Consider the following 25,204-nt stretch of genomic DNA (forward strand, 5'->3'; position numbering starts at 1 on the left):
GATGATTTTGCATCATTGTCAGCTTGATAAGTAAGATCAAACCTGTGATAGCATCAAAGTGCAATATGGCCGGTGCGATGGCAGACTTGACATGTGGGCTTTCCACCAGAGGATGTCCCACTAAGATTCTAGGAAGATCGACCATGCCCACGTCCTCTTCCTCTAGAGGAGGAGTTGAATCGAGAAGAGGACTAATGTCCTTGGCGAGAAGACATACTAGAACGAGCAACAATATTGGCTGAGGGTTGAGAAAGATCCACTGGCGATGAATGCTTTTCTAGACGAAGTTCATGGCTAAGTGACGCTGGACAGAATAGTGATTATTCTGCAGGCTAGTTTCAACAGATAGTTCACAGGGAAGGAAAATAAGAGAATCGCCCAAAAACTCAGAGAAAATGACTCTAATATTCAATTCAAAATTATCAATATCCAAGAATGATGAAATCAACCCACAAGCCGGGCTGTAATAGCTGAAAATTGAACATATCAGAATTTTATCAAAAATAGCAAAACTCCAATATTCACACAAAAAATAAATACGTAATAAAAGAAGTAACTTGCCAAAAATTTGGCCTAATTTGAGTTCAGAATCACTTTTTAAACCATAAATGAAATATTACTATAAAAGGTTAAAAATAACTAAAAATAGGAATTCAAAGAAAAAAATAGTGGAATCTGGTCTCGAAAATGATGCACACCGAGCATAGTTGGGTACCCACGAGGTGCGCATCGAAAAGCGCTTTTCGAATTGGGGTTATATGCGCGATTCTAATACCTATAGCTAAAGTGATGGCCAAAATACCGAAACGTGTCCAAAACTGCCCCAATCAAGGAAAGATCACGATTTCTTACCATCTTTGTGCTGATCTGCCACCTTAAGGTATTTCAGCACGGTGAACTTGCAATCTAAAAACTCAATATCATTTAACTTAGACCCTTTTGCATCACTAAGGAGGTGGTCATAAATCTCATCGATCTATGGATACCGAATCAACTCTGGTTGTAATAGAGGTGACAAAAGGATCATAGTCAGGACCAAGACCTGCAAGAAGATATGAGATGACCTCATGCTCTTGAAGAGGTTGTCCAACAGCAGCGAGAAGGTCAACAAACCCTTTGATTTTGTGAAAATAATTGGCCATGGAGAGACCACCTTTCTTGGTTGTGGCATGTTGTAAATGAGAGTGAACAATATGAGCACGAGAATGTGACGTAAAGATTTTTTCGAGAGCAGTCCAAAGCGCATGTGAAGTAGTATGAGTGTGGACTTGAGAGAGAATATTTTCAGATAGAGAAGAGAGAAGAGTGCTGAGAATGAGTTGGTCTTGTTGACACTAATAAGTATGGTAGGCAGGTTTGGGAAGAGAATTGGGTAGGAAAACTGCAGGGGTAGATTTAGAACCATCAAGATAGCCAAATAGTTGCTGACGACGAAAGTATCGGATTATTTGAGCCTTTCCACTATAGTATATTGTTTTGGAAACTCTTCTTAAATAAGAGAGAGTATTTGTATTATATTTATAAAGTAGAATACAAAGTATTGATAAGCATTAAATTATACAAATACAATCACGTAAGATTTAGGAAGCTTGAATTCTATTAGGTTGTTGCTGATCTTTGTTCTTGTCAGCTTGATCTTTATCTGTTTGTTGTTGGGCTTTATCCTTGTCCGATCCTTGCTCAGCCTTATCACATAGTGTTTCGACATTGAGCATGCATAAATATTGTTTGCTCACTAACTTAAAAACTTCGGGATGGATGAGGGCACAACTAATGAGAGGACTCTTATATAGAATAGCTAGGTTATGTTTTTAAAGGTGATCAATTTCCTATTGAAACTTCATATAATTAAGTTCCGTGATCAAACTTTATTAATCCTGCGAAGAGTACTGAGATCTAGACATCATGAAAACGAAAATGAGACTATTTATTATTATTATTTTGTTTAGAATGAATCTATTAATCTATTAATGTATCAATCATGGTACTGATGTGAAAGTCAGCCATGTTAACTTACATTAAACGTATTGAAGTTTTGACATGATTTTTATAAACACTAGTAAGGGACCACATGCGATGCACGTGAGCCCAGTTCATGAGTTTTATTATATCTTAAATATTTAACTATAAACTGACAGAATTTTGTCTATATTTTAAGAAATTTCTCCCTGTTTACAACGTATATCACATATATTACCTACAAACTATTGATAACTATAATACAAACATTTCTACAAACCTATTTATAACTACACGCATATGCCTTGTAAAACGATTTTAGACAGAAATAAGAGATATGATTTTAAATAATAAAATTTTACTGTCATTGGTTATGCAGATCTGACAACTTTTACAATTTTGGAGATCTTTACTATTGAGTCGACAAAACTGGTTGAAACTAATCCACTTGGCTGCATATTGAAATTGTTTCCAATTATTTATTCGAGTAATCCATTATTCTATGTTACCCTAAGAGTTTGGATTGACAATGAAAGTAAAGTGGTATTAAAACAGGACATAATATATGTTCGACGTATATGGTAATATGTTATATGAAACTAATATGAAATTTATATTTTGTTTAAATAAGAAATGAAATCAGTTTTTTTAGAAAAGTTGTTTACCATGTACGCAATCCAACAACAATTGAAAGAAGAGGTTCAATGGTTAAGACACTCATCGGTCTTGATGATAGAGATAGGTCTACATTATAAATATATATGAATAACTATACAAATATATAATGTCTAATCAATAAGAATATTAATTCTAACGGTAACTACCATTATAAGAAGAAACTCTGATTTGCGTTCCCAGAATGATTGGTTTTGCTAGAATAAACTTAAAAATTTCTTGGCATTCATTATGAGCAAATCGATTCCACATCGTCAGACTCAACACTTTTAGGCGGTCTAAATTATAAACAGAAATAAATTTATAATAATAATATTATTACAAGAGATTAAATTAAAAACTTGATAAATGGAAACAAATATATGTTCATACCTTGGATCAATAATGTATGTCTTGAACTAATGTTTTCCCCTGGCTGTTGTGCGGGTTCATATGAATTGCAATTCCCAGAATATCTAATTTACAAAGTTATTTTTTGTTTCGAATGAAAGATAACTATATAAAGAGATACATATATTTATATAATGGTTACCTATTTTGGGTCTTTGTACACGTCAAGTTCATTTAAAGCAATAGTTTAAGCCATGTTTCCTCATCTTCGATATCCTGAACGATGGTTCTTGAATTTAATATCCATTGATGCTCATATGCTTCTCTTTGATGTCTTGGATCTAGTTGCATCACAAAGGCATTGGTGATGTAGTAACATTGCTATAACATTGGTATATTTTTTATAGAACAAAGGAGACAACATACCAAAAAGTAGAAAGTAGATGACAAATAAGCAACTGTCGAAATAGAAGACATAAAAAGAAGACAGAATGACAAAGAATAGAATAAAGACAAGGACATGCAACAGGTTTGTTCGAAAGAACACATTACAAAAATAGAAGACAATAATTATATAGTCATATTTGTTAATTAACACTATATTAACAATAATAACAATAATAATAAATAAATTCAATATTTATATAATCTAAATTTAAACAGAATAAAATACTGTAAGAAATCAGAGTTCTTACTAATAGTGTTATTAATAACAATATTAATAGTGTCGTAACTATTAAGATTTATTGCTAATATAAACTTTAATATTGAAGAAATAATATTAAAATTTCAAAATATGAAACTTGTTATCAATATAAGATTTGTTATTAAAAGAATAAAATTATTCAGAATTAAAAAAAAAATTACTTTTCGAAATTATACATGTAAGGAAATCATTAAATGAAATTGATTAATGAAATAAAAAGACAATATATATTTAAAAAAATATTAAATGTTGTATAACATTATTTTTTTTTCAGATTTTAATTTTTTTAAGGACTTTTTTTAAATATCTATTAGTCTATAGAGGAAAAAAAAGCACAATATATAATATAGCCCACCCATTCCTCCCTACGACACGGCCATTTAATTAAATAAAAAAACCCTACCTATTCCTTTCCCTCTAATTATTTGTTTCTCGCCGCCCTAACCCACAAGAAAAATGATATAAGAACAATATACTATAATTTGTTTACAACAAACTATATATATATAAAAAAAATTATTTTATTTACTTTAAACTGTTGTAAATACATAAATTTTAAATTAAAGTAAAACATATGAATATTTTAATGTTAAGTTGTGTATCATTGTCCTTTTCACCCTCTCCCCTAACACACATCTTCACCTTCTCTATCTTTCTCCTTTTTTCTTCTCTCTCTCTTTCTCATTGTCTTCTACGCTCACCCTCCCGCTCCTTCATGTTGCCTCTCTCTCCCTTTTTATATTATATATATATCTCTCTCTCTCTCTCTCTCTCTCTCTCTCCTACGCTCACCATCACTCCACACATCACCATCTCTTCCTCCTCTTAGTCCCACCAACACCAACAACGTGGCCATCTCGTCTTTCTCATCACGACATGCTGACTTGACTCTTCTTCTCGTTCTCTCATTTCTGGTCTTATCTATTATTTGTTTGTTTTCTTGTTTTTCTCTTCTATCACTGATTTGTAGGAAATTAACACATGTTTCATTTCCTACATATTCGAGTTCCTGCACAATTTTTTAACTTCTTTTATTTCTGTTGCCTTTTTTTTTTTCCCTCTAGATTCGAACAGATCTTCATATATTTTGAGAGATCGTGCTAGATGTCAGCGTTGTTAATTTTTTTTTTCAGTTGATCATTATTTTTTCTTTTTCTTTCAGTCTCCTTTTATCTGTTCTTTTTCTCTTTTGTTTGTTATTTCTTCCATCGTGGATCTGCAATGAAATGAACGCATCATTTCCTACAGATCTGAGTTAATATACATTTTTTTTAAAACCTTTTATTTCGGTTGTTGGTTTTCTGCCCTTGTAGATCCGAACAGATGTTGATATATTTGAAGAGATCGTGTTCATATCTCAGTGTGCTTAATTTTTGTTTTTTTACCTTTCCTTTTGATCTTTATTGTTTCTTTTTCTTTCACTAATGTTGTGCTTTCAGGTCGGGTTCCTTATTTTTTTTCATTGATGTAGATTTTTTTTCCCGTGTAGGTGAATGAAGAAATTGTGTTCATTCCTTACAGATCTGAGTAGATTTCAATGCATTTTTTTTAACCTTTATCTTCTTATCGGGTTTTTTAATTTTTACAAGATCTGAGTGTTATCTTTTTTTCCGTGTAGAGTAAAGAGTAAATCTTCATCATCTCTTACAGATCTGACCAATTATGATATATTTTTTTAATTCATTTTTTTCTTCATAATAAATTGTTTTTCCCATAGAGACCTTAACAGATCTTAATAGATTTGAATAGCTATTGTTTAGATCCGAACATTGTTGTTGCTTCTTTTAATATTTTTTTCCATTGTTCTTTGTTTCTTATTTTTCTTTGAGTAATGTTCTTGTCCTTCCGTATTGTTTTTCTTAATAGATTTGAATATTATTGTTTTATTTCTCCTTTTCCTTCTTTACCGTGTTGACGAATGAACAAATATTCTTTAGTTCTTATGGATCTCAATAAATATCATCACTTTTTTGTTAACTCTTTCTATTCTTGTTGTTTGGTTTTTTTTCCTTATCTGCTTTAGATGCACTTTTATATTAATGCGATTTGCTCTCTGATCAGTTTTTAATTTCGACTTGCTTTCTGATCAGCTTTTAATTTCAACTTCCAAGCGTAGAAGCTGTCAAAGTAATACGAGGATAAATCCCAAGATCGAATTCACAGAGACAATGAGAATTTAGCAAATACTTTATATTTTCAAGACCATATATTACCGTTTGTAGTGACACGAAAGTTTAAAATGATAAGAAAAGAGTAAACTAAATGAGCTAGCAATGAACAAAAAAATATGAAATGAGAAATAAATTTCAAAACTTAACCGCTAACAATATTAACACCTAAATGGGGTTATTTACTAAGGGAGTGTGGAATGAATTATGAGAGAAATTGTCGGGAAGTTCAAGCATAAGTAGAGTTGAAAATAAAAGTGAATCTATTTTTCTAAAATTGCAAGAATCAAGAGATTTAAAGAAAATGTGCGGAAGTTGACTTAGACTTGTAAGAAGCAATTAAACGAACACTTGGGATGCAATTTTCGCCCACTAATTTGGTGATAGATTTACTTCTCTTTTCATTTTCTCTCAACCATTCTCTCATTCCTAGAAATCATGGTCGGATAATATAATAATGAACCACAATTTTTATTCTAATAAAACTACTTGACAAATTATATGACAATCATAGAAAAATGAAAGAAAACTATCAAAGTGATGTTACTTGTTCAAGTATCAATTGTGCCTTTACGTCTACAATTGATCTAAACCAAGAACAAAGAACTCTAATCTTTTCTAGATGCACATTTAAATATAATCCATCAAGTTAATCATTAAAAGTACTAAATATTGAAGAAAATCCAATCCCAAATAGTCATGGGTTACTCATTGAATCCTAAGTTAAATATCTAGCCTATCATCTCTAGATTAACAAAATGCCCAAAAAGATTAAATTCAAACATCTTTAATAACTACTCTAAACGAAAATTGCTAAATAGAAAAATATTGTAATACAAAATTTGCTGAAAACCAGAAAAACGAAGAAGAAAAACCCGCTGAACGAAATAAATCCGAAAGGAAAAATATCCCCTCCAGCCGAAATTCTCTTCAGAGCCAAAAATAAAATAACAAAAAAAAAAAAAAATACCAAAGAAGAAAAAAAAAAGAGAGCGGCGCACAGCAAAAAAATTTCTTTTTATACTGTGCGTTGCTGTTTCAGTTGCGTTTCGTGTCCCTTCCCTTGCGTTTCACCCCTACGTTCTGCATTTTACATTTCTTTTCCTGCATTTCAGCTCTCCATTTCGTGCGTTTTGAGCCAGCCCTGCAGTTCGCGCCTTCTCTGCGTTTCACGTCTGCAGTTCGTGCGTTTTGAGCCAGCCTGCTGTGAGGCCTGATCCCTCTGCAACGCGTCTTTTGCTCTTGCTCACGTGAGCTGCTCGATCCAGCCCAGGTTCTGTACAGCATCGAAGCCACGTAGCGTTGCATGTCCATCCGTTTGCGTTTCAGCTGCTGGTCTGCCCGCGTGAGTGTATCTGTTGTCCGTGCATGAAGCTCCTCAAGCCCCTACGTTTTGCATCTGCGTGGGTTGAGTTTTTCTTTGCTTGCAGTACATTTCCGAGTGCGTGAGTTGAGTTTCTTCTTTTGATGTTATTGTGCCAGTTGGGTATTTCCAAGAGTACCCATGTGTTTTAATATTTTTTCCATAATGCCCTGCAACATAAATAAAATATGAGGAGTAAAATTTTGGAGTATTAATTTTGGTGTGAATTAACTGCAATACAACTCCTTTCAAGTGCAAAATATCAAAATTTAATATTGAGTCAAGAACTAAAAATTACTACATAATTAAGTGCTTCATTCATATTTTGATTAAACAAATCATTCACTTAAGCAGTTTAATCATGTAGTTTTTGACACTTTATCACTCTCAGTGTTGCCTTTCCTCTTGGTGAAGATATTTTTTTTTTGCAGATATTGGGTTTTTATTTTTTTTCGTTGTTGCTGTATATTGAGTTTTATTATTTCTTGTCTGTTTCAACATGCATGTTGCCATGTTTCTCTATTTCCCGCTTAGTTGTAATTTTTTAAATTAAATTTTTTATTTATTGTTCCCCATTTTCTATATTGGATTCTAGTGTTATTTTAGTTAACATATACATGCCTTTCCTGTGGTTTATGTTAGTCGGTATGACGCATAATTTTTTTCGTATGGCCTAACACTATTGGAAGGTTTGAGCTCTAAGAAGTTTGATTATCTTATTCTGTTTGGAGTTTATTTTCTTTCTTTATAGTTGAAATTTATTTTTTACAAGTTGATCAGATTCCCTCATCTGATCTTTTCGATTAAATATATTTTTCTAAATCTAAATATTCTTGTTCATTGTTTTGTCCTTGTTTCCTTTCGATCTTTTTTGTCCTATCATCCAAAATTATTTTATAGTAATAATTTATTTTTATTTTTTTTAGAATTAACTACTCCATGTAGATATATAACAGAAGAAATTATCATAAATATTTAATTGACAACAATAAACATAAGAAATCATACCGAAAAAGCTGGAGAACTGAAGAGCAAAGTGTACGATTTCGAACTGAGGAGCAAAGAAGTAGATTTGCAGACAATGTAAAACTGACTCTGAGGAAGCTTTTATACGAAGCGGCAAGCAGTAAACATAATCTACATAGGGATATTTTCATAAAGATAATCACTCTTATATCAAGCGACAATCGGTGAAAGACAAAAATATAATAATAGATAAACAATACTTGCAGTCGTGAGTGTACAAGTGCTGTACAATCACTTTAAAAAAAGTGAATAAATATAGGACTGACATGAAAAGAAATTAATTTTTTAATAATAGACCTTATTTTTTTTCAAAGTGACTATACTGCATTTACGTATTTCACGACTGTATATAGCATTACTCGTAATAATAATAATCCGAATCTGATAACACAAAAGCAAGGGGCAAATATGGAGTCTAAAAATAAAAAAAGAGAGGCTATTTTGAAAAAGAAATAAGTTTACAAATATATACAGTTGTGTAGCGGCGGGAACAAAACAATCAGACTATTTAGTAATTTCAAGAAAACAATAGGGACAAAATTGGAAAACAAAATTTCAAAACAAGAGGCAGACAATACAGGAATTTAATCACAGTAGCAGGGGTAAAAATGAAAAAAAAAAATGAACGAAGACCTGCTAATTGGCCCTTAATATATATAAGATATTAACGAGTCATATATATATATATATATATATATATATAATAAGTACTAGTGTGTTACATACACACCAAACTTGTAAATAACGTCATTAAATATATATATATATATATATATATATATATTCTTTTTATCATAAGGGGCAAGTTTAGTTAAGACATAAAGTCACGTACTACAAAGTTACCTGATTATCCAACTTCTTTCGAATCTTAATAATTATATCACTTATAAAGTTATTATGTCGGTTTTTGCATGCGGCGACCAACTTGGCCGTGGACGAATCAAAGAGGGGCCCACAAGGAGCCCCAACGATTTTGTAATTCTGGTTAGCTAGGTTTCTTAAATTCAATTTGCGAGTTGTTGTGATATCATTCACACTACATGATTTGATTTCTAATATTATATATAGAATTTTGATTTTTAATTCTTTCTTTTATTTGCAAATTAAACTCTGGCATCTGTACGTGGAAGTTATATCCTAAACTAATAGAATCAATAATGAATTATATCGATCGGGCACCTCTTAAATTATATTTCTATCTTAATTTGTCCTTAAAAGTGGTCGTATTGTCTAGAGTTGAGTGAAAATACAGATGATACAATCACAAGCAATAAAAAAGTGTAACGCTACGTACCATTATATTCTAGTGATCTCATCCTACTTTCATTTTACTATATAAAATGTGATATGTCACAGCTTGAAATCATCTTAATTATTTCCTTAAAATAAAAACTCAAAAATTGATGGGTAATGAGATTTCATCATTGTAGAATGAAAGTAGGACGGGGTGTGATATCTAAAATAGAGATTGGTTCGACATTAATTAAAATAATATAATTAAGCGAATGATCATCATCCAAATGTCCAGTTAATGTTATAATTTCTTACTGTCTCAAAATTCATAGGTCTAATTCATCTCATAAAACTGATTTTACGTTAGATGATTGCTCATTCTTTAGAAACATACCTAAGATATTGTCTACAGACAATGTGAGATTATTCCTCAACACCCTCCATCACGTGCATGTCAGTATTTTTCCTGATCGATCCTTGTCACGGGGTAAATAGTGTGGGCCCCCATTAATCCTGTGACAAGCTCTGATATCATGAAAAAATTTATGGGCTTAACTCATCTTATAAAATCGGTTTTACAAGAGAGAATTATTCATTCCTTATAAACATACTTAAGACTTTATCCATAAGTAATGTGAGACTATTCCTCAATATCCCACTCTCTTAATTTATAAGCCAAGTTTTCCTTCCATTGAGGGTAAACTTGCTCGGCCAACTTGCTCGGCCCGCTCATGGCCAGAATGTGCCCAGTCGATTATAACTTCTTAAAGTATATGATGATGTGGCTCAAATGATTAATATCATTGGCTGAAATAAAAGTTTGTTAGTTAGTTACACTCAGCTTCTTCTATAAATAGACTGATGTAAACAATTGTAATTCAATTCATTCAACAACAAAATAAAGAATACACGACTCTGTTCTATCCTCTCTTTTACTTACTTTCATTTCTTGCATCAAGATTTCATGCATTGATTCATAATTTATCATGGTATCAAAGAAATATGATTTCTTTGCTTAATCTGATTCTACATGATCTCTTTCGAAATGATGGATTCAAATCCACCAATTCCACAGATTTTAGTTGAAGATTCTTACTACTTGCATCATGGAGAAAATCCTGGTTTGATGCTAGTATCACAACAGTTAAATGAAGACAATTATTCTTTATGGGCGAGAGCTATGTCTAAAGCACTCAGTGCAAAGAATAAAATAGGATTTGTCAATGGAATCCTAAAGAAACCTGCAAATACATCTGATCCAAAGTTTTTAGCATGGGAAAGGTGCAATGATATGGTATTATCGTGGATAATCAATTCAGTCACCAAGAACATAGCTTCAAGCATTCTGTATATTGATGTAGCAGCATATGTTTGGAAGGATCTACAAGAACGTTTCTCACAGAGAAATCGACCCAGAATTTTCCAATTAAAGAAAGCCATCAGTTCTTTAACTCAAGAACAACAATCAGTTAGTGATTACTTTACATAATTAAAAGCATATTGGGATGAATTAGCCAATTATCGCCAATTACCACAGTGTACGTGTGGAATAGTTAAAAATTTTCTGGAATTCCAGCAAGAAGAGTACATTATGCAATTTTTGATGGGATTAAATGATTCATTCACCAGTATAAGAGGACAGTTTCTGTTGTTAGATCCTCTACCATCCATGAATCGAGTTTTTTTTCTTGTTGTACAAGAGGAAAAACAAAGAGAAATCAAGATCAACTCTGCCCCGAGTTTTGACTCCATTGCTGCTATGACAACAAAGATTACAAAGAATGGCAATACCTTCAATAAGCAGTCTGGAACTAGAAAGGATAGACCTATATGCAGTCATTGTGGATATGCAGGTCACACCTCAGACAAATGTTATAGAATCCATGGGTTCCCACCAGGATTTAAATCCGAGAAATCAAATGTTCACTTAGCAAATCAAGTATCTTCTTCTCCTACAGTTCAAGAAAGTAATGATATTCCACAATTATCTTTTACACAAGAGCGATGCAAACAAATTCTTGCCTTAATCAATCCCTCTCTCAAATCAGTACATAAAGTAAACCAAGTCTCTACTTTGTCTACTGATATGCCCAGTTCATCTGGTATTCTTCCAACACCAAATATTCCATATTCTAAAAACATTTCAGGTAAAACCTCTTTAGTTTTTTCTCTTTCAGAAAATATTGCTCTTGCCTCTGTCAATTATTCATCCATTCCTTGGATTATTGACACTAGTGCCACAAACCACATGGTCTGCTCCACCAGTTTCTTTTCTTCTATTGAATATCATGTTTCTTCATTTGTCAAACTGCCAAATAACAATCTTGTTTCGGTTACTCACATAGGAACCGTAACTCTATCCAATAATTTGATATTGCATAATGTTCTTTGTGTCCCTTCTTTCTCATTTAATCTCATATCAGCAAGTAAATTGACTAAAGACATTCATTGTTGTCTTATTTTCATTTCCAAATTCTGTTTTGTACAGGGCCTATCTACATGGAAAATGATTGGCATGTGTGAAGAAAAAGCTGGTTTATATCATCTCTTGCAACAACCCTCGGTTGATTCATCATCAATTGCTCTCTCAGTCAATAAAGAATTTGATCTTTGGCACTATAGATTAGACCATCTTTCCTTCTCTAGACTAAAAGCTCTCAATAAATCTGTACCAGGCATTACAATTTCCAATTCTTTTCCATGTACTATTTGTCCATTGGCAAAACAGAAATGTCTTCCATTTGAACATAGTAATAACACTACTTTGGTTCCATTTCATCTTGTGCATTGTGATATATGGGGACCATTTTCAATTGCTTCCTTAGATGGTTCTAAGTTCTTTCTAACAATTGTGGATGATTTTTCTAAGTGCACTTGGGTGTATCTTATGAAACAAAAATCTCAAACTAGACAATACTTGCAATCCTTCTTTTCCATTGTTGAAAATCAATTCAATCTCAAAATTAAATGCATTCGAACAGACAATGAGATTGAATTCAATATGCCTGATTATTATTTAGCTAAAGGTGTGATCCATCAAAGGAGTTGTGTTTAGAAACCACAACAAAATTGTGTGGTGGAAAGAAAACATCAGCATTTGCTGAATGTTGCTAGATCTCTTAGATTTCAAGCCTTATTACCATTACAGTTTTGGGGTGATTGTGTTTTAACAGCAACACATTTAATCAATATAACTCCCACACCATTACTAGGTAATAAATCACCATATGAAGTTCTTCATTCATCTCCTCCTTCTTATAATCATTTAAGAGTATTCAGATGTATGTGTTTTGCATCCACTCTTGCTAGAAACAGATCAAAGTTTGATCCCCGAGCCAAAAAGAGTGTTTTTATTGGATATCCTTTTGCTGTGAAAGGATATAAATTGTATGATCTTGAATCTCATACAACATTTCTGTCTCGTGATGTGGTATTTCATGAGTCTATTTTCCCTTTTTCATCCATAGACTCAAATTCTTCTTCTGATATTGATCCTTTTCTGGTTCTACCCAACATCATTCCTGAAACATCAATTTCACATATTACAGATAGCATTCTGCCTACAGACTTCTCCTCTCTTGATTCTAATACTTCAGATTCAAACAATTCTTCTTCATCCTCATCTCCCATTCCTTTATCCTCATCTCCCATTCCTTTATCTTCATCTCCCATTCCTCCTCGACAGTCCACAAGACAAAGAAAATAACCCAGTTATTTGCAAGATTATCACTGTCAACTAGCTTTGACAGAAAACAACCAAGCTTTTCTTCAATCTTCTCAATCGGATTTCATGGCAGGCAGTTCTCAAGGTACATGTTATCCTTTTTCTAATTATGTTTCTTATCATAAACTCTCACATTCTCATAAATGCTTTACCTTGTCAATTTCTTCTTACACTGAACCAAAGTCATTTTCTCAAGCCATAAAATACATGAGTGGCAAGAAGCTATGCATACTGAAATCAAAGCTCTTGAACAAAATAAAACATGGAATCTTACTTCCTTACCTGTAGGAAAGAAACCTATAGGCTGCAAGTGGATTTATCGTATAAAATACAAGGCAGATGGGAGCATTGAAAGGTATAAAGCCCGATTGGTTGCAAATGGCTATACACAAGTTGAAGGCTTGGATTTTTAGAAAACTTTTTCTCCTGTTGCAAAATTAACCACAATGAGGTGTTTACTAGCTTTGGCTGTTGCTAAAAACTGGCATTTACATCAATTAGATGTAAATAATGTCTTCTTGCATGGTGACCTCAATGAAGAAGTCTATATGGACATACCACTAGGCTTTGCAGAAAAAGGGGATACTCGAGTATGCAGACTTACCAAGTCTCTATATGGGCTAAGACAAGCCTCACGCCAATGGTTTTCTAAACTATCTTCTGTCATTCTTGACTATGGATTCACCAAGTCAAATTCTGATCACTCACCCTTCATTAAAACCACTGCCTCTTTATTCATTGCTTTATTAGTTTATGTAGATGACATAATACTAGCAAGCAATGATATTGATTCAATTACTGCACTGAAGTCATTTTTAGATGACAGATTCAAAATCAAAGATTTGGGGGTATTGAAGTATATTTTGGGTTTGGAAGTGGCCAGATCCAACAAAGGAATCACTTTGTGCCAAAGAAAATACGCATTGGACATTCTCCAAGACTCAGGTTTACTAGCAACAAAACCTATTCAGTTTTCCATGGAACAAAACATCAAACTCTCTTCATCTGAGGGTAATCTAATTGAAGATGCTTCAAGCTATCGCATGTTAATTGGTAGGTTGATATACCTTACCATATCTCGGCCAGACTTGACTTACGCAGTTTAAGTTCTTAGCCAATACATGGATAAACCACGTCAACCTCACCTAGATGCAGCCCATAGAGTCTTAAAATATTTGAAGGGAACACCTGCACAAGGACTGTTCTTTCCAGCACACTCAGATTTTCATCTCAAGGCTTTTTGTGACTCGGATTGGGCAGGATGTGTGGATTCTCGAAAATCAGTAACGGGCTTTTGTGTGTTCCTTGGTGACTCACTTAAATGTTGGAAACCTAAAAAGCAACAAACCGTGTCAAAATGTTCAGCTAAAGCTGAATACAGAGCTATGGCATCCACCACTTGTGAATTGACTTGGTTACTTGCTCTAATGAAAGACTTTCAGATTGATCATCCCCAACCTGCTCTACTGTTTTGTGACAACAAAGCTGCTCTTCACATTGCAGCAAACCCCGTATTCCATGAGAGAACAAAATACATCGAAATAGACTGCCACATTATAAGAGAGAAAATGTTAGCCAACCTCATCAAGCCACTGCACGTTGCTTCCGCTCATCAACTCAATGATATCTTTACCAAACCTCTTGGCTGTAACCAGTTTCATAGTTTACTATCCAAGATGAGAATTTTAGACATACATTCTCCATCTTGAGGGGGACTCTTAAAGTATATGATGATGTGGCTCAAATGATTAATATCATTGGCTGAAATAAAAGTTTGTTAGTTAGTTACACTCAGCTTCTTCTATAAATAGACTGATGTAAACAATTGTAATTCAATTCATTCAACAACAAAATAAAGAATACACGACTCTGTTCTATCCTCTCTTTTATTACTTCAATTTCTTGCATCAATATTTCATGCATTGATTTAGAATTTATCATAACTCATATATATATATATGTCCAACTTTTGTTCTCATTTTTTCTATTTTTCATTTGCAGTACTGTACGTTTTGTCTTCTCTTTTTGCTTGTATATAGAGCTACGACTTATAGAATTATTGGTTACATTAATATCATGATAAGGATTTATTTCTTTATTATTTTTTGTTTCCATTAAGTTGAAAAATCTTAGAGAAATTCACATTTCCCAAACTGAATTCTAAACTGTTGATACGTATAATAACTGTCGTCTGATAAAATGAGAACTAGTTTATCAATATAAATCATGATCACCGGGACGATCTTACAACGTCACAAGATTCGAGTCTTTCTACAGTGGTGGGAGAGTCGGAGAATTAGTTGAATCCGACAAAATTAGTTGAGGTCGAAATAAAAGCATACAGCTAGAGGGAGTGAATTAAGAAAGTGCATTCACGTGCAAATTATCATGTCCTTAGCTAGCTAATTAGTTGCTTAAGATATTGTTGAAAAGATCAAGAAGACATCGAAGAAGAAGAAATGCAAATGTTGAGCAATGGTGATTGCATTTTTGTGCAATTATTTAGTAGTTTTAGCTTATAGATATTCATGATACTTTGATCTTATAATTATAAAGGCTTAAATAATTTTAATGACAGGAGATCTTGTGATAGAATGCAATAAATTTAGAGAAAATTTATTGATAAGCCTTATTTTTTACACACTCATTAACACACCGTTGATGTGGAATCTTTCTACATCAACTATGCTAAAAAAAGACTGATGTTTTAATTTTTTTTAAAGTTATAATATTGAGAAATTCTACTTGCAGTCTTGAGTATTGGATTACGTGTGCAATCTCATTGATAAATGAGGGTAAAAAAGAAAAGAAACATCATTTTAAAAATGATATTATTATAATTTTAATTTTTTTTAAACATTACTGTGTGAGTTTGTATAAACAATTCTCAAATGAGGACTGTATGTAGACTAACTCTATAATATTAGGATATATTGTAAGTGGTGTGTTAACATATATATATATATATATATATATATATATATATATATATATAACCAGCTTATGTGTAACAAAACTCATAAACTTAAAGAGTATTAAGTAGTAATTTCCTTCTACATGTATAATCCACTTCCTTCAATTTCTATCCCTCTTTAACGTAGCATATATAAAGTACTTCTGCTTTATATATTCCAGACGTGATGATCAAACGTACATATATATTTTAAGCATATGGAATTTGGAAGGAGAATCAATGAAACGCATTTCAACTTTTTAGACAGAGAATTCCTTTTTCTCTACACAAACTTTATACCTTATCTCCATGTGATGAGCTTCTTAGGCTTGGAATCGAATTTTTTTCAAGTTGCTTGAAAGTGACTGTCGAAAGGAATAGGCAAATTAGTGATTCATGATTGTCCACTTCTTTAAGATTAGAACGAGAAAGAGAATAACTCTAATTAAGTTCTAGCTTAAACTTAATTGATCTTCTAATTTGAAAGATGAAACCACGAATGTGAAGCCTACATATACATGTTTATAAGCGCATGTAGCAACAGTAGTACTGCAACGTGCAGCACCATTAAAGAATGTCGAACTTGAGCTTTCTCAATTTCCAGTATGGAATTTCAATCAAGCCCTCAGCAAAACAAGCCCAGTCGAGCATCTCCAAGGAGAGACAATGCTCCAACACGTCGACGTGTTTACAGCTAAATGTGGAGGAGATGAGACGGGTGTTCGATAAATTTGACTCCAACAAAGATGGGAAACTCTCGAAGGAGGAATTCAAGTTAGCACAAAGGGTACTACTGGATGGAGGAACTGTTCCTGAAACTGAGACGGCTAAGGAATTTCAGATGATCGATTCTGATGGAGATGGGTTCATTGATTTCAAGGAGTTCATGGAGATATTCAACATTGGAGGTGGGGTAAATGCATCTGACATTCAAAGTGCTTTTCGGGTGTATGATTTGGATGGAGATGGTAGAATAAGTGCTGAGGAATTGTTACAGATTCTGAAAAAGTTAGGAGAGGTTTGCAGCCTGCAGGCTTGCCGGAAAATGGTGAAAGCAGTAGACACCGATGGGGATGGTTTTGTTGACATAAATGAATTTATGAGCATGATGGCAGGCGTCAAGAAACGGCCATGAATGTTTTCACTTTGAACTCTAGTCTTCTAGTACTTGAACTTGTGTGGATGTAATATTAGCTTTCCAGAATCTGAACAGGATTAATTGAAATGAGATGATCAAGTAAGAAAATAAAAATGCCTAGTGTATGTGCATGGGATCCATTAATTTCTATTATTGTGCTTAATTTCCTTGTTCATATATATATATATATACATATATATATTTTGAAACCTCGATTTGTGATGTGTTTATTAACGGACTTGGATAAACATATATATATATATATATATATATAGCTAGCTAGTAGCTAGGTTTTGTCTTAAGAACATGATAGCATTCAAGTTTCTAGAATACAAGGGAAATAGTTTGATTTCTTCATTTAAATAATGAATAATCAATAGTTATTAGATTATCAATATTTTTCGAAGTTTCTTATTCTTATGAACCAATAGTAGAAATAAGAAAAGGGAAAAATATACAGCATATCACCCTCTAATTAGATCACATTTTATAATGTGCGTCATTATAAAATATTAAAAATTACATATTGCTCAATGTAGAGCCCCTCCCAATTATGACAGTTAGAATGGATGAAAAGTAGGTGAAAAGATAAGTGATTTGGGCTAACGAAATCGAAGGGTGCAAATGTTGCATCATTTGTAAGTTTTGATAATTTGAAGTTCACATTACAAAACTACTTTTGTATTAATTAAAAGGTTGAAAAATCTATTTTCATGGGAAGAATTAGTGTGTACTGCAAGACATGGCATCCATCAGTTGTGTGCTTTGACAATATAAAATTGATGAAAGCATTCATGTGTAGGACCAAAAGCCAAAGACACTGATCATATTGCCTCTTACTATTGAATTTGTCACTTGACATCTATATATACTCTCATTGTAACACATTTATATATTGCATTAATACATACTCTTGTAATTATTATGTTGTCCAGTACATACTTTTAATTTCTTTTTTCTGCAGCATGTGGTCACCCAAGATGCATGGATAGAGCCATGGCGCACATTTATATTTTTTAATTATTACACATAGAAGACATGCTTGAGATGATTAAAATTATGCATCGCTGCTCAAGGCATGCGTCGGTTCGGTTTGTTACCGTTAAGACCAATACACTCGCCGGACTGGATTTGGTGGGCTGCCTACGCAGTGGTGGACAGTGTGGTGCAAGAAGCATGGCGGCGCTGTGGGCTTCAAGGGGATGGGCCGTGGGATTCGAATTGGAGAATGGGAGAGGGAGGCTTGGCTGGGCTAGGCGGTGGCTAGTGGAGGACGGCATGGCCAAGGGGTGGAGGTCTGGCATGCTCGTGGGTAGCGATGCGCGGCTGGGGGCGGTGGTTCTGGGCCGAGATAGGGAGAACCCATGAGAGGGAGGTGCTGCTCGGGGAGAAGGGAGAAAGAGGAAGGCTCCGGTAGCTGGGGGAAAGGGAGGAGGCCGGCGAAGGAAGTCGGTGATGCCGTCGGCGTGGACTGGTTGCAGCGGCGCTAGGCTGCTTGGGAGTGAAACTGAGACAGAGAGGGTAGGCCGCGTGTGTGCAAGAGGGAGGGAGAGGCAGAAAAAAGAAAAAAGGAATCTAAAAAATCTCATTGTATCTTCTCAATATGCTTAGCAACACTGGTTAGGCCCATTATACAGTCCCTTGTCCAGTGTTTTTCCTCACTCTATTTTTTGTTTTTTTTATTTGTATGTAAAAATAAAAAAAAATAGGCTATTAGAATTGGTATCCATAATAGCAGAGTCTCGTTCCTTCTTTGGGAGGAGACGGAGTGATAATATTCCTCCTTCTTGGGAGGATAGAGGGTGATAGTGCTTTTCTTTTTTTAGAGATGGATTGTTTAGTTTTGTTTTACATAATGTTTTTTTCTCAGACAAACCGGAAGGTTTGTTAGGAGAGACTTTATAGAAGTTATGACAATATTCATCACACAGAAATTTGTGTGCGAGGGTACCTTAGAACAAATGCCTAGTTTGACTTTCAGTCTGAGTTTTTTTCTTGTATTGATAAGTTATAGCTGTAAATTCAGTTTCATTAAATGAAATGAAGCCTATTTCCATAAATAAAAAAAAAACATTTATAAGGACATACTAATTGAATTGAAGTGATAATTACAAGTTTTAGGTTACACTTAGATAACAAAACAATCATTTACTAATATTTTCTTTTTGTATAAAGAGGTAAAATACAATATTAACCGCTCAAAATACTATTCTCATTACACAAGAGAGATATTCATGGCCCATAATTAAGGGACTCGGGAGTACCTGATCCACTGATAGAGGCAAGAACACTTTCCAAGGATATACTGTATACATACACTTGGGCCCCGAATTTGAAACGTATATAGCAAATAAAGGAATTATATGAACCCGTGGGAATGAAATCCCTTAAACCCACAATCAATTTGAAAACTCACCCAAGAAAGTCAAAAATCAAGTCAATGGATGGAGAATCTAGACCCGTTGAGAACTCGTTTTAAGAACCAAGATTGTATTAAAATCTAGACCCGTTTAATAACCTGTCTCAAGAACCCAGATTACAAGGAGGAACGCCACAAATGTTGTGATTTACCTTTGATAAGTTCAAAAGTTCAATCAAGAACAAGAGCAGTAAACTCAACTCACAATAAAAATTCAATATTGTCTAAAGCTTGTGTTGGACGGCTACAAGGTATTTAAATACCTAAACCCCAATTAACCCTAGGCCAAAACAAAGCCCCTTTCACCCAAAATGTCCCTGGATGAATAGTATCGCGGCTACAGTAAGTCTTGAAACCCTAGTTTAATAAAATAAAACATATGTAGGCAAAACATCCTCAAACCCGATTATTCTAGACTAATTCCTATAACTAATAAAATAAATCATTTAAATGAAATAAACAAATACAAGGCCTTCAATCACATAAACATAATAATAGGCCCTAATTTATGTTACACTTTTCCATAACTTGTATCACGTAGATGATCATTGGGTTTCATTCTCTCAATCTCATCTTGAATATTCAGCTCTTGCTAGACTCGTCCCAAGTAGATTGCATCAATCATTGCATTGCTTCCTTGCACTTCCTAGCTCTTGATCCTGTGATTGCCCCATCTTAAACTTGCAAAGGATCTTTAAGACTTGGTCCACCTTTGTATCCATCAGAAAGGCTTGGAGCTTATTAAAAAAAATACCCAATATTTCGTAATGTCCATATGAACCTCAAGTAGGACTGTTCATCCGGGGTATACCAGAAACCGGGTTTCAAACCAGGGCTAGAACCCAAATGAATCTGGATTCTGGATTCTGGGTTGAACTCGATCGACTTTGAGAGCGTCGAGGATATTGATTAAGTCATCGACGTAGGAGTCAAGTGTGGTATAGCAGCAAAAATCGAAGTAATCAGAATTGACACTGCCGGCACAGATGAGGTCGTAGAGAATGACGCGGTAGTAAGGGGTGAAGGAAGGGAGAATGCCTTTCTAGATGAACTGGTCAGTATCGAAGCCATGGGTGAGGACCAAGAACTTTTGGCCGGACCCTTCCACACGGATGTTGAGAGCTTCTAACAAGGTGTTGCCCATGAGATACATAGGAGAGTCCGAGATGAGGTTATTGTGATTGCTTTAAGAAAAGGAAGATTGAAATTTAGCCAACTGGGTGGGTGGGTGTTGTGGTTGTGGGTTGGGTTGGGTTGGGTTTGGTTTGGTTTATATATTTATCTAATCTGATCTACCTAGCCAGCTTTTTCTTTAAAGTCGTCGAAGATATGTGGTCTTATTTATATTGCCAAGAGGAGTAGAAAATAATCTTAAAGTTGAATTCCAAGTCATAAAGACCCGGATACGGGTTTGAAACCCATACCTAGACCGGGCAAGTATGGCTTTTGGCAACCTGGGTTTCTGACTGGGTCGGGAAAAAACTGGCCCGGATGATCATTTGGTGTGAAATTGGTGTGAAAAAGCCCGGCCAAGGACAAAGATCCACTACAATTATCTGCTCGCAATTACTTTCTACAATTGGTGTGAAACTGACAATATGTGGATTGCAAGATATTTAATGTCGTTCTTAGTTAGACAATATAGATGATCTAATATTAAATATTGTAAGGTACTCCACATATCGTACCTATCTCTGTATGATTACAGAAAGTGTTTGTACATAGAAAATTGTAGAAAGTCCCAATCTAAATCTCAATGATGCAAATTATTTATATACTTGTTGAACATGATCTCATAAGGTTTCACATAGTAATTAATTATCATATGCAATGTGCAAAATAATTAAAGAAGTCTAATTCAAAAGAGAGAGAGAGAGAGAGAGAGAGAGAGAGAGAGAGTAAGAACAAGCACTAGTTTTTACTCCATTATCATTGATCATGACTAATTGGATTGATCATCGTCGTGCTTCTAGCAAGGCACTAGTCAGATTAATGACTATTGTGAAGAAAAAATAGGCTACTCCAATAACAGTTCAAGGCTTAGGATGCCCACACTGTGACCCTGCTCCATCAAAAACATAATTTAAGAGATAATTGATTGATCTATATTAATTATCATATGCCTACAATGTGACCCTGCTTAGGATCGATCTACATTTAAAAGCTAGAGATAATTCTTTGTCCTCAAATTGTGAGACATTGATTGTTAACAAGAACTTTTCAGATAGTTTCAGCTCATCAACATCTCTACATTTATGCAAGAATCAACCCACAGATAAGAAAATTAAAGACCAGCTCACTAATCCTACAGTTACTGAGAAATTAACATGATGTACTCCATGTTTTCATATTTATGTTATCAATTGCTGTATAGATTCATCCTTTATGATGCAATTTCTAAATTTTAGACTATAATTTCTCTTCTTTTTTGTATTTAAGTGTACATCTCTTGTAAATGAAAATAACAATATCTTTTACCATTTCTTGCTTTCTTACATGGTATCAGCCGCCCTGTGATTGATACCTTTCATTTATGGTAGATTCTTCTTCGTTTGTTATTCCAAACATTACTCGTTTTATCTCAAACAAACTTGATCAACATAATTATCTTCTGTGGTTGTCCCAATCCCTTTCTATGTTGTGTACCTATGACTTGGTGGGCATTATCGATGGCATTGAGCCATGCCCACCTCAATTTCTTCCGATTCTAAGGATAATCAAGTCCTTTCCATTTAGTCTACATATGTCCTTTGGACAAAAAAAAAAAAAAATTATTTAAGCTAGGCTTAATGCAACACTCACATAAGGCATGTTGGCCACTGTGTATGGTCTCTATACATCTAGGCAAGTCTAGACAACTCTTGCTACTTGCTTTTTCATGTCAGTCTAGATCTCATGTACCACATTTGAAAAGGCAGCTCCAAGCATTTAGACATGAGTTCAAATTATGCACCACCCACCTCCAACTTGCCAAGCAATATGCAGATTAACTAGCTTGGTGGGAAGAGCAGTTAATGATGGAGATCTGATTAACTATATTGTTAGTGGTCCTCATCCCTTTTATACCCCATTTATTACCCCCCCTTCTCTTTAGCCACCCGAGACCATCCAATGAGTTTTGAATCCTTTCAATCAGAACTCCTCAACTTTGAAGCTTGACTAGAATCCCACAATCGATCTCTGCTTCTTGACTCAAACTCTCTTGCTATGTTCTCCAAAAAACCAGGAAAATCATTTCCTCCTCGCAAGAACAAAACTCAAACCTCTTTTAAGAACTTTTATCCTCGACATTAGCAAAATCGACCCTCTTCCTATACCACCAACCAGAACTCTAGGTCTAAAAATACTATTGTTTTCATTCCACAAAATAGAGTTCCTTGCCAAGTTTTAGATTGTTATCACCTAATGGGCTTTTCTGACCAAGGGCACCACCCACCCTCCCAATAGCTGCATTGATTGCCTAAACCAATGAAGATCATGATCAACCTTGGTTTATAGATAGTGCAACCAATAATCACATAACTTCCTTGCTTGAAAATCTCTTACTCAACCAACCATTTTATGGTATTGAGGCGGTTACTGTTGGAATGGGTCAAATCTACCCATTTCTAGTATTGGTTCAACTTCTCTCCTCACTAATGGTTCTTTGTTGCACTTATATAACATACTTCATTGTCCACAAGCTGATGATAATTTGCTGTCTATTCAAAAATTTAGTATTGATAACCATTGTCATTTTATACTCATTGCTGATAATTTCTTTGTGAAGGACAACCACATACTGAGAATCCTTTTACAAGGCAAGAGTGAAGATGGATTGTATCCCATGCATCTCAAACAATTGTTCATCAGTAAAGCCCAGCCACTTGTAGCTTTTCTTGGTGTCAAAACCTCCCTTCCCACTTGGCACACTAGCTCGGGCATCCTTCTAAGGATATTTTTAATCATATAGTCTAGGAATTTCAATTACCAGTTAGTACTGTAAGCTCTCCTCATCTATGTGAAGCTTGTCAATTATCTAAGAATAAGAGATTACTTTTTACTAAAAGTTCTCACAAGACATCTTCTCCTCTTGACCTAATACATCTTGATGTTGGGTCTTTGCCTATAAAACATGTTGATGGATTTCAGTATTATGTAATCTTGATAGATGATTACTCAAGATTCACATGGTTCTTTCTCCTGAAACTTAAATTTGATGTTTTAGCTAGCTTCATAAAATTTAAGTCTCTTTTTGAAAACCTACTCTCCCACAAGATCAAAAGCTTCCAATCTGATTGAAGGGGTGAATTCATCTCCGTTCTATTCAAACAGTTTCTCACCACACATGGCATTCATCATCTCAATTCATGTCCTCATCATATAGCCTAACAAAATGTACTAGCCGGAAGAAAGCATCGCCACATTGTGAAAATATGTTTAGCTCTTCTTGCCACCTCTTACCTACCAAATGAACTTTGGACATATGCCTTCTCAACCTCTATTTACCGCATTAATCGTCTTCCCACTCTAGTTCTTCAACTCTCCTATTCTTGCGCCAAATTATTTCACAATCAACATTTGGTTGTGCTTGTTTTCCTTACCTCAGACCATACAATCAACACAAGCTGGAGTTTCAAACTAAGAAATGCACTTTTTTGGTTATCCCTCTAACCATCATGGATACCACTATCTTGCTCCTACAACAAACAAGATATACATTTGCTGGCATCTCACATTTGATGGATAATGTTTCCTAGCAAATGATATTTTCACATCTAATTCTTCTCTACCATGCAAGGATTCTCACTCAGGTAATGGTTTCCTAATTTCTTTACCCCTCTACTTTCCACTACTATTAATGTCATTAGTCCTTCCTATGTATCAGCTCCTCTTGCTTCCTCATCACCTAGCACCTCACACATAAACACTTATCCTTCTTCCTTTGGGGCAGAATCGGCAATTTTTATGAGGGGGCCAACTTTCTACTGTGCGACACATTTATGTAAAATAAAAAAAGATTGAAAAAATCATAAAATCATAACTATATATAAAGTTAGTCTCGATAATTTGCTACATACATGTAGAAATAAAATTCTAAATACACAACTTAATATATCTCTCAGATTTCTTACAATAATGTTTTATGGGATAATATTCACCCATTATTATTTTTGTAATAAAATATTTAGAATTTAGTTTTTTCATAGAAACTATCAAGTGATCTTTTAGAAAGTCATCTTTTATTTTAGTATGTAAACTAGCTTATCAGGTTTCATTAAAGATTTAGATATTTTTGTATCACATTAAACATATAATGCTATAATTTAGAACTTAAACAAAATTTTTCTTGCTCAATGAAGTCTGGAGGATAAAACCTCTCAACTATTTTTCATATACATCATCAACCTTAAATGAGTTTTCTTGTTTTTTCATTTTGGATTTCATATTGAGAAGCCTAATGATATTGTATAATAAAAAACTTTAAGATCCATATTAATAAGTTTTTTATTTCTTCTAAACTTAGTTTT

General features: G+C 34.0%; 1 protein-coding gene and 1 non-coding gene across 2 annotated transcripts; one reads left to right on the plus strand and one right to left on the minus strand.

Annotated features, from left to right (window-relative positions):
• Positions 1–941: 941 nt before the first annotated feature.
• On the minus strand, positions 942–1,082 carry LOC118349096. The gene has a single exon (XR_004802089.1). It is a non-coding gene; the product is annotated as a small nucleolar RNA Z247 (small nucleolar RNA).
• A 15,532-nt stretch (positions 1,083–16,614) lies between these two features.
• On the plus strand, positions 16,615–17,428 carry LOC108982933 (calmodulin-like protein 30). Its single transcript, XM_018954417.2, has one exon. The coding sequence runs from the start codon at positions 16,712–16,714 to the stop codon at positions 17,270–17,272; it is 561 nt and encodes a 186-aa protein (XP_018809962.1). The 5' UTR covers positions 16,615–16,711; the 3' UTR covers positions 17,273–17,428.
• The last annotated feature ends 7,776 nt before the right edge of the window (positions 17,429–25,204 follow it).

The sequence above is a fragment of the Juglans regia genome, chromosome 7 (assembly GCF_001411555.2).
Source record: "Juglans regia cultivar Chandler chromosome 7, Walnut 2.0, whole genome shotgun sequence".
NCBI lineage: Eukaryota > Viridiplantae > Streptophyta > Magnoliopsida > Fagales > Juglandaceae > Juglans > Juglans regia.

Coding starts and splice junctions, on each gene's coding strand:
- LOC108982933 (XM_018954417.2), top strand. CDS start 16,712: ATGTCGAACTTGAGCTTTCTCAATTTCCAGTATGGAATTTCAATCAAG.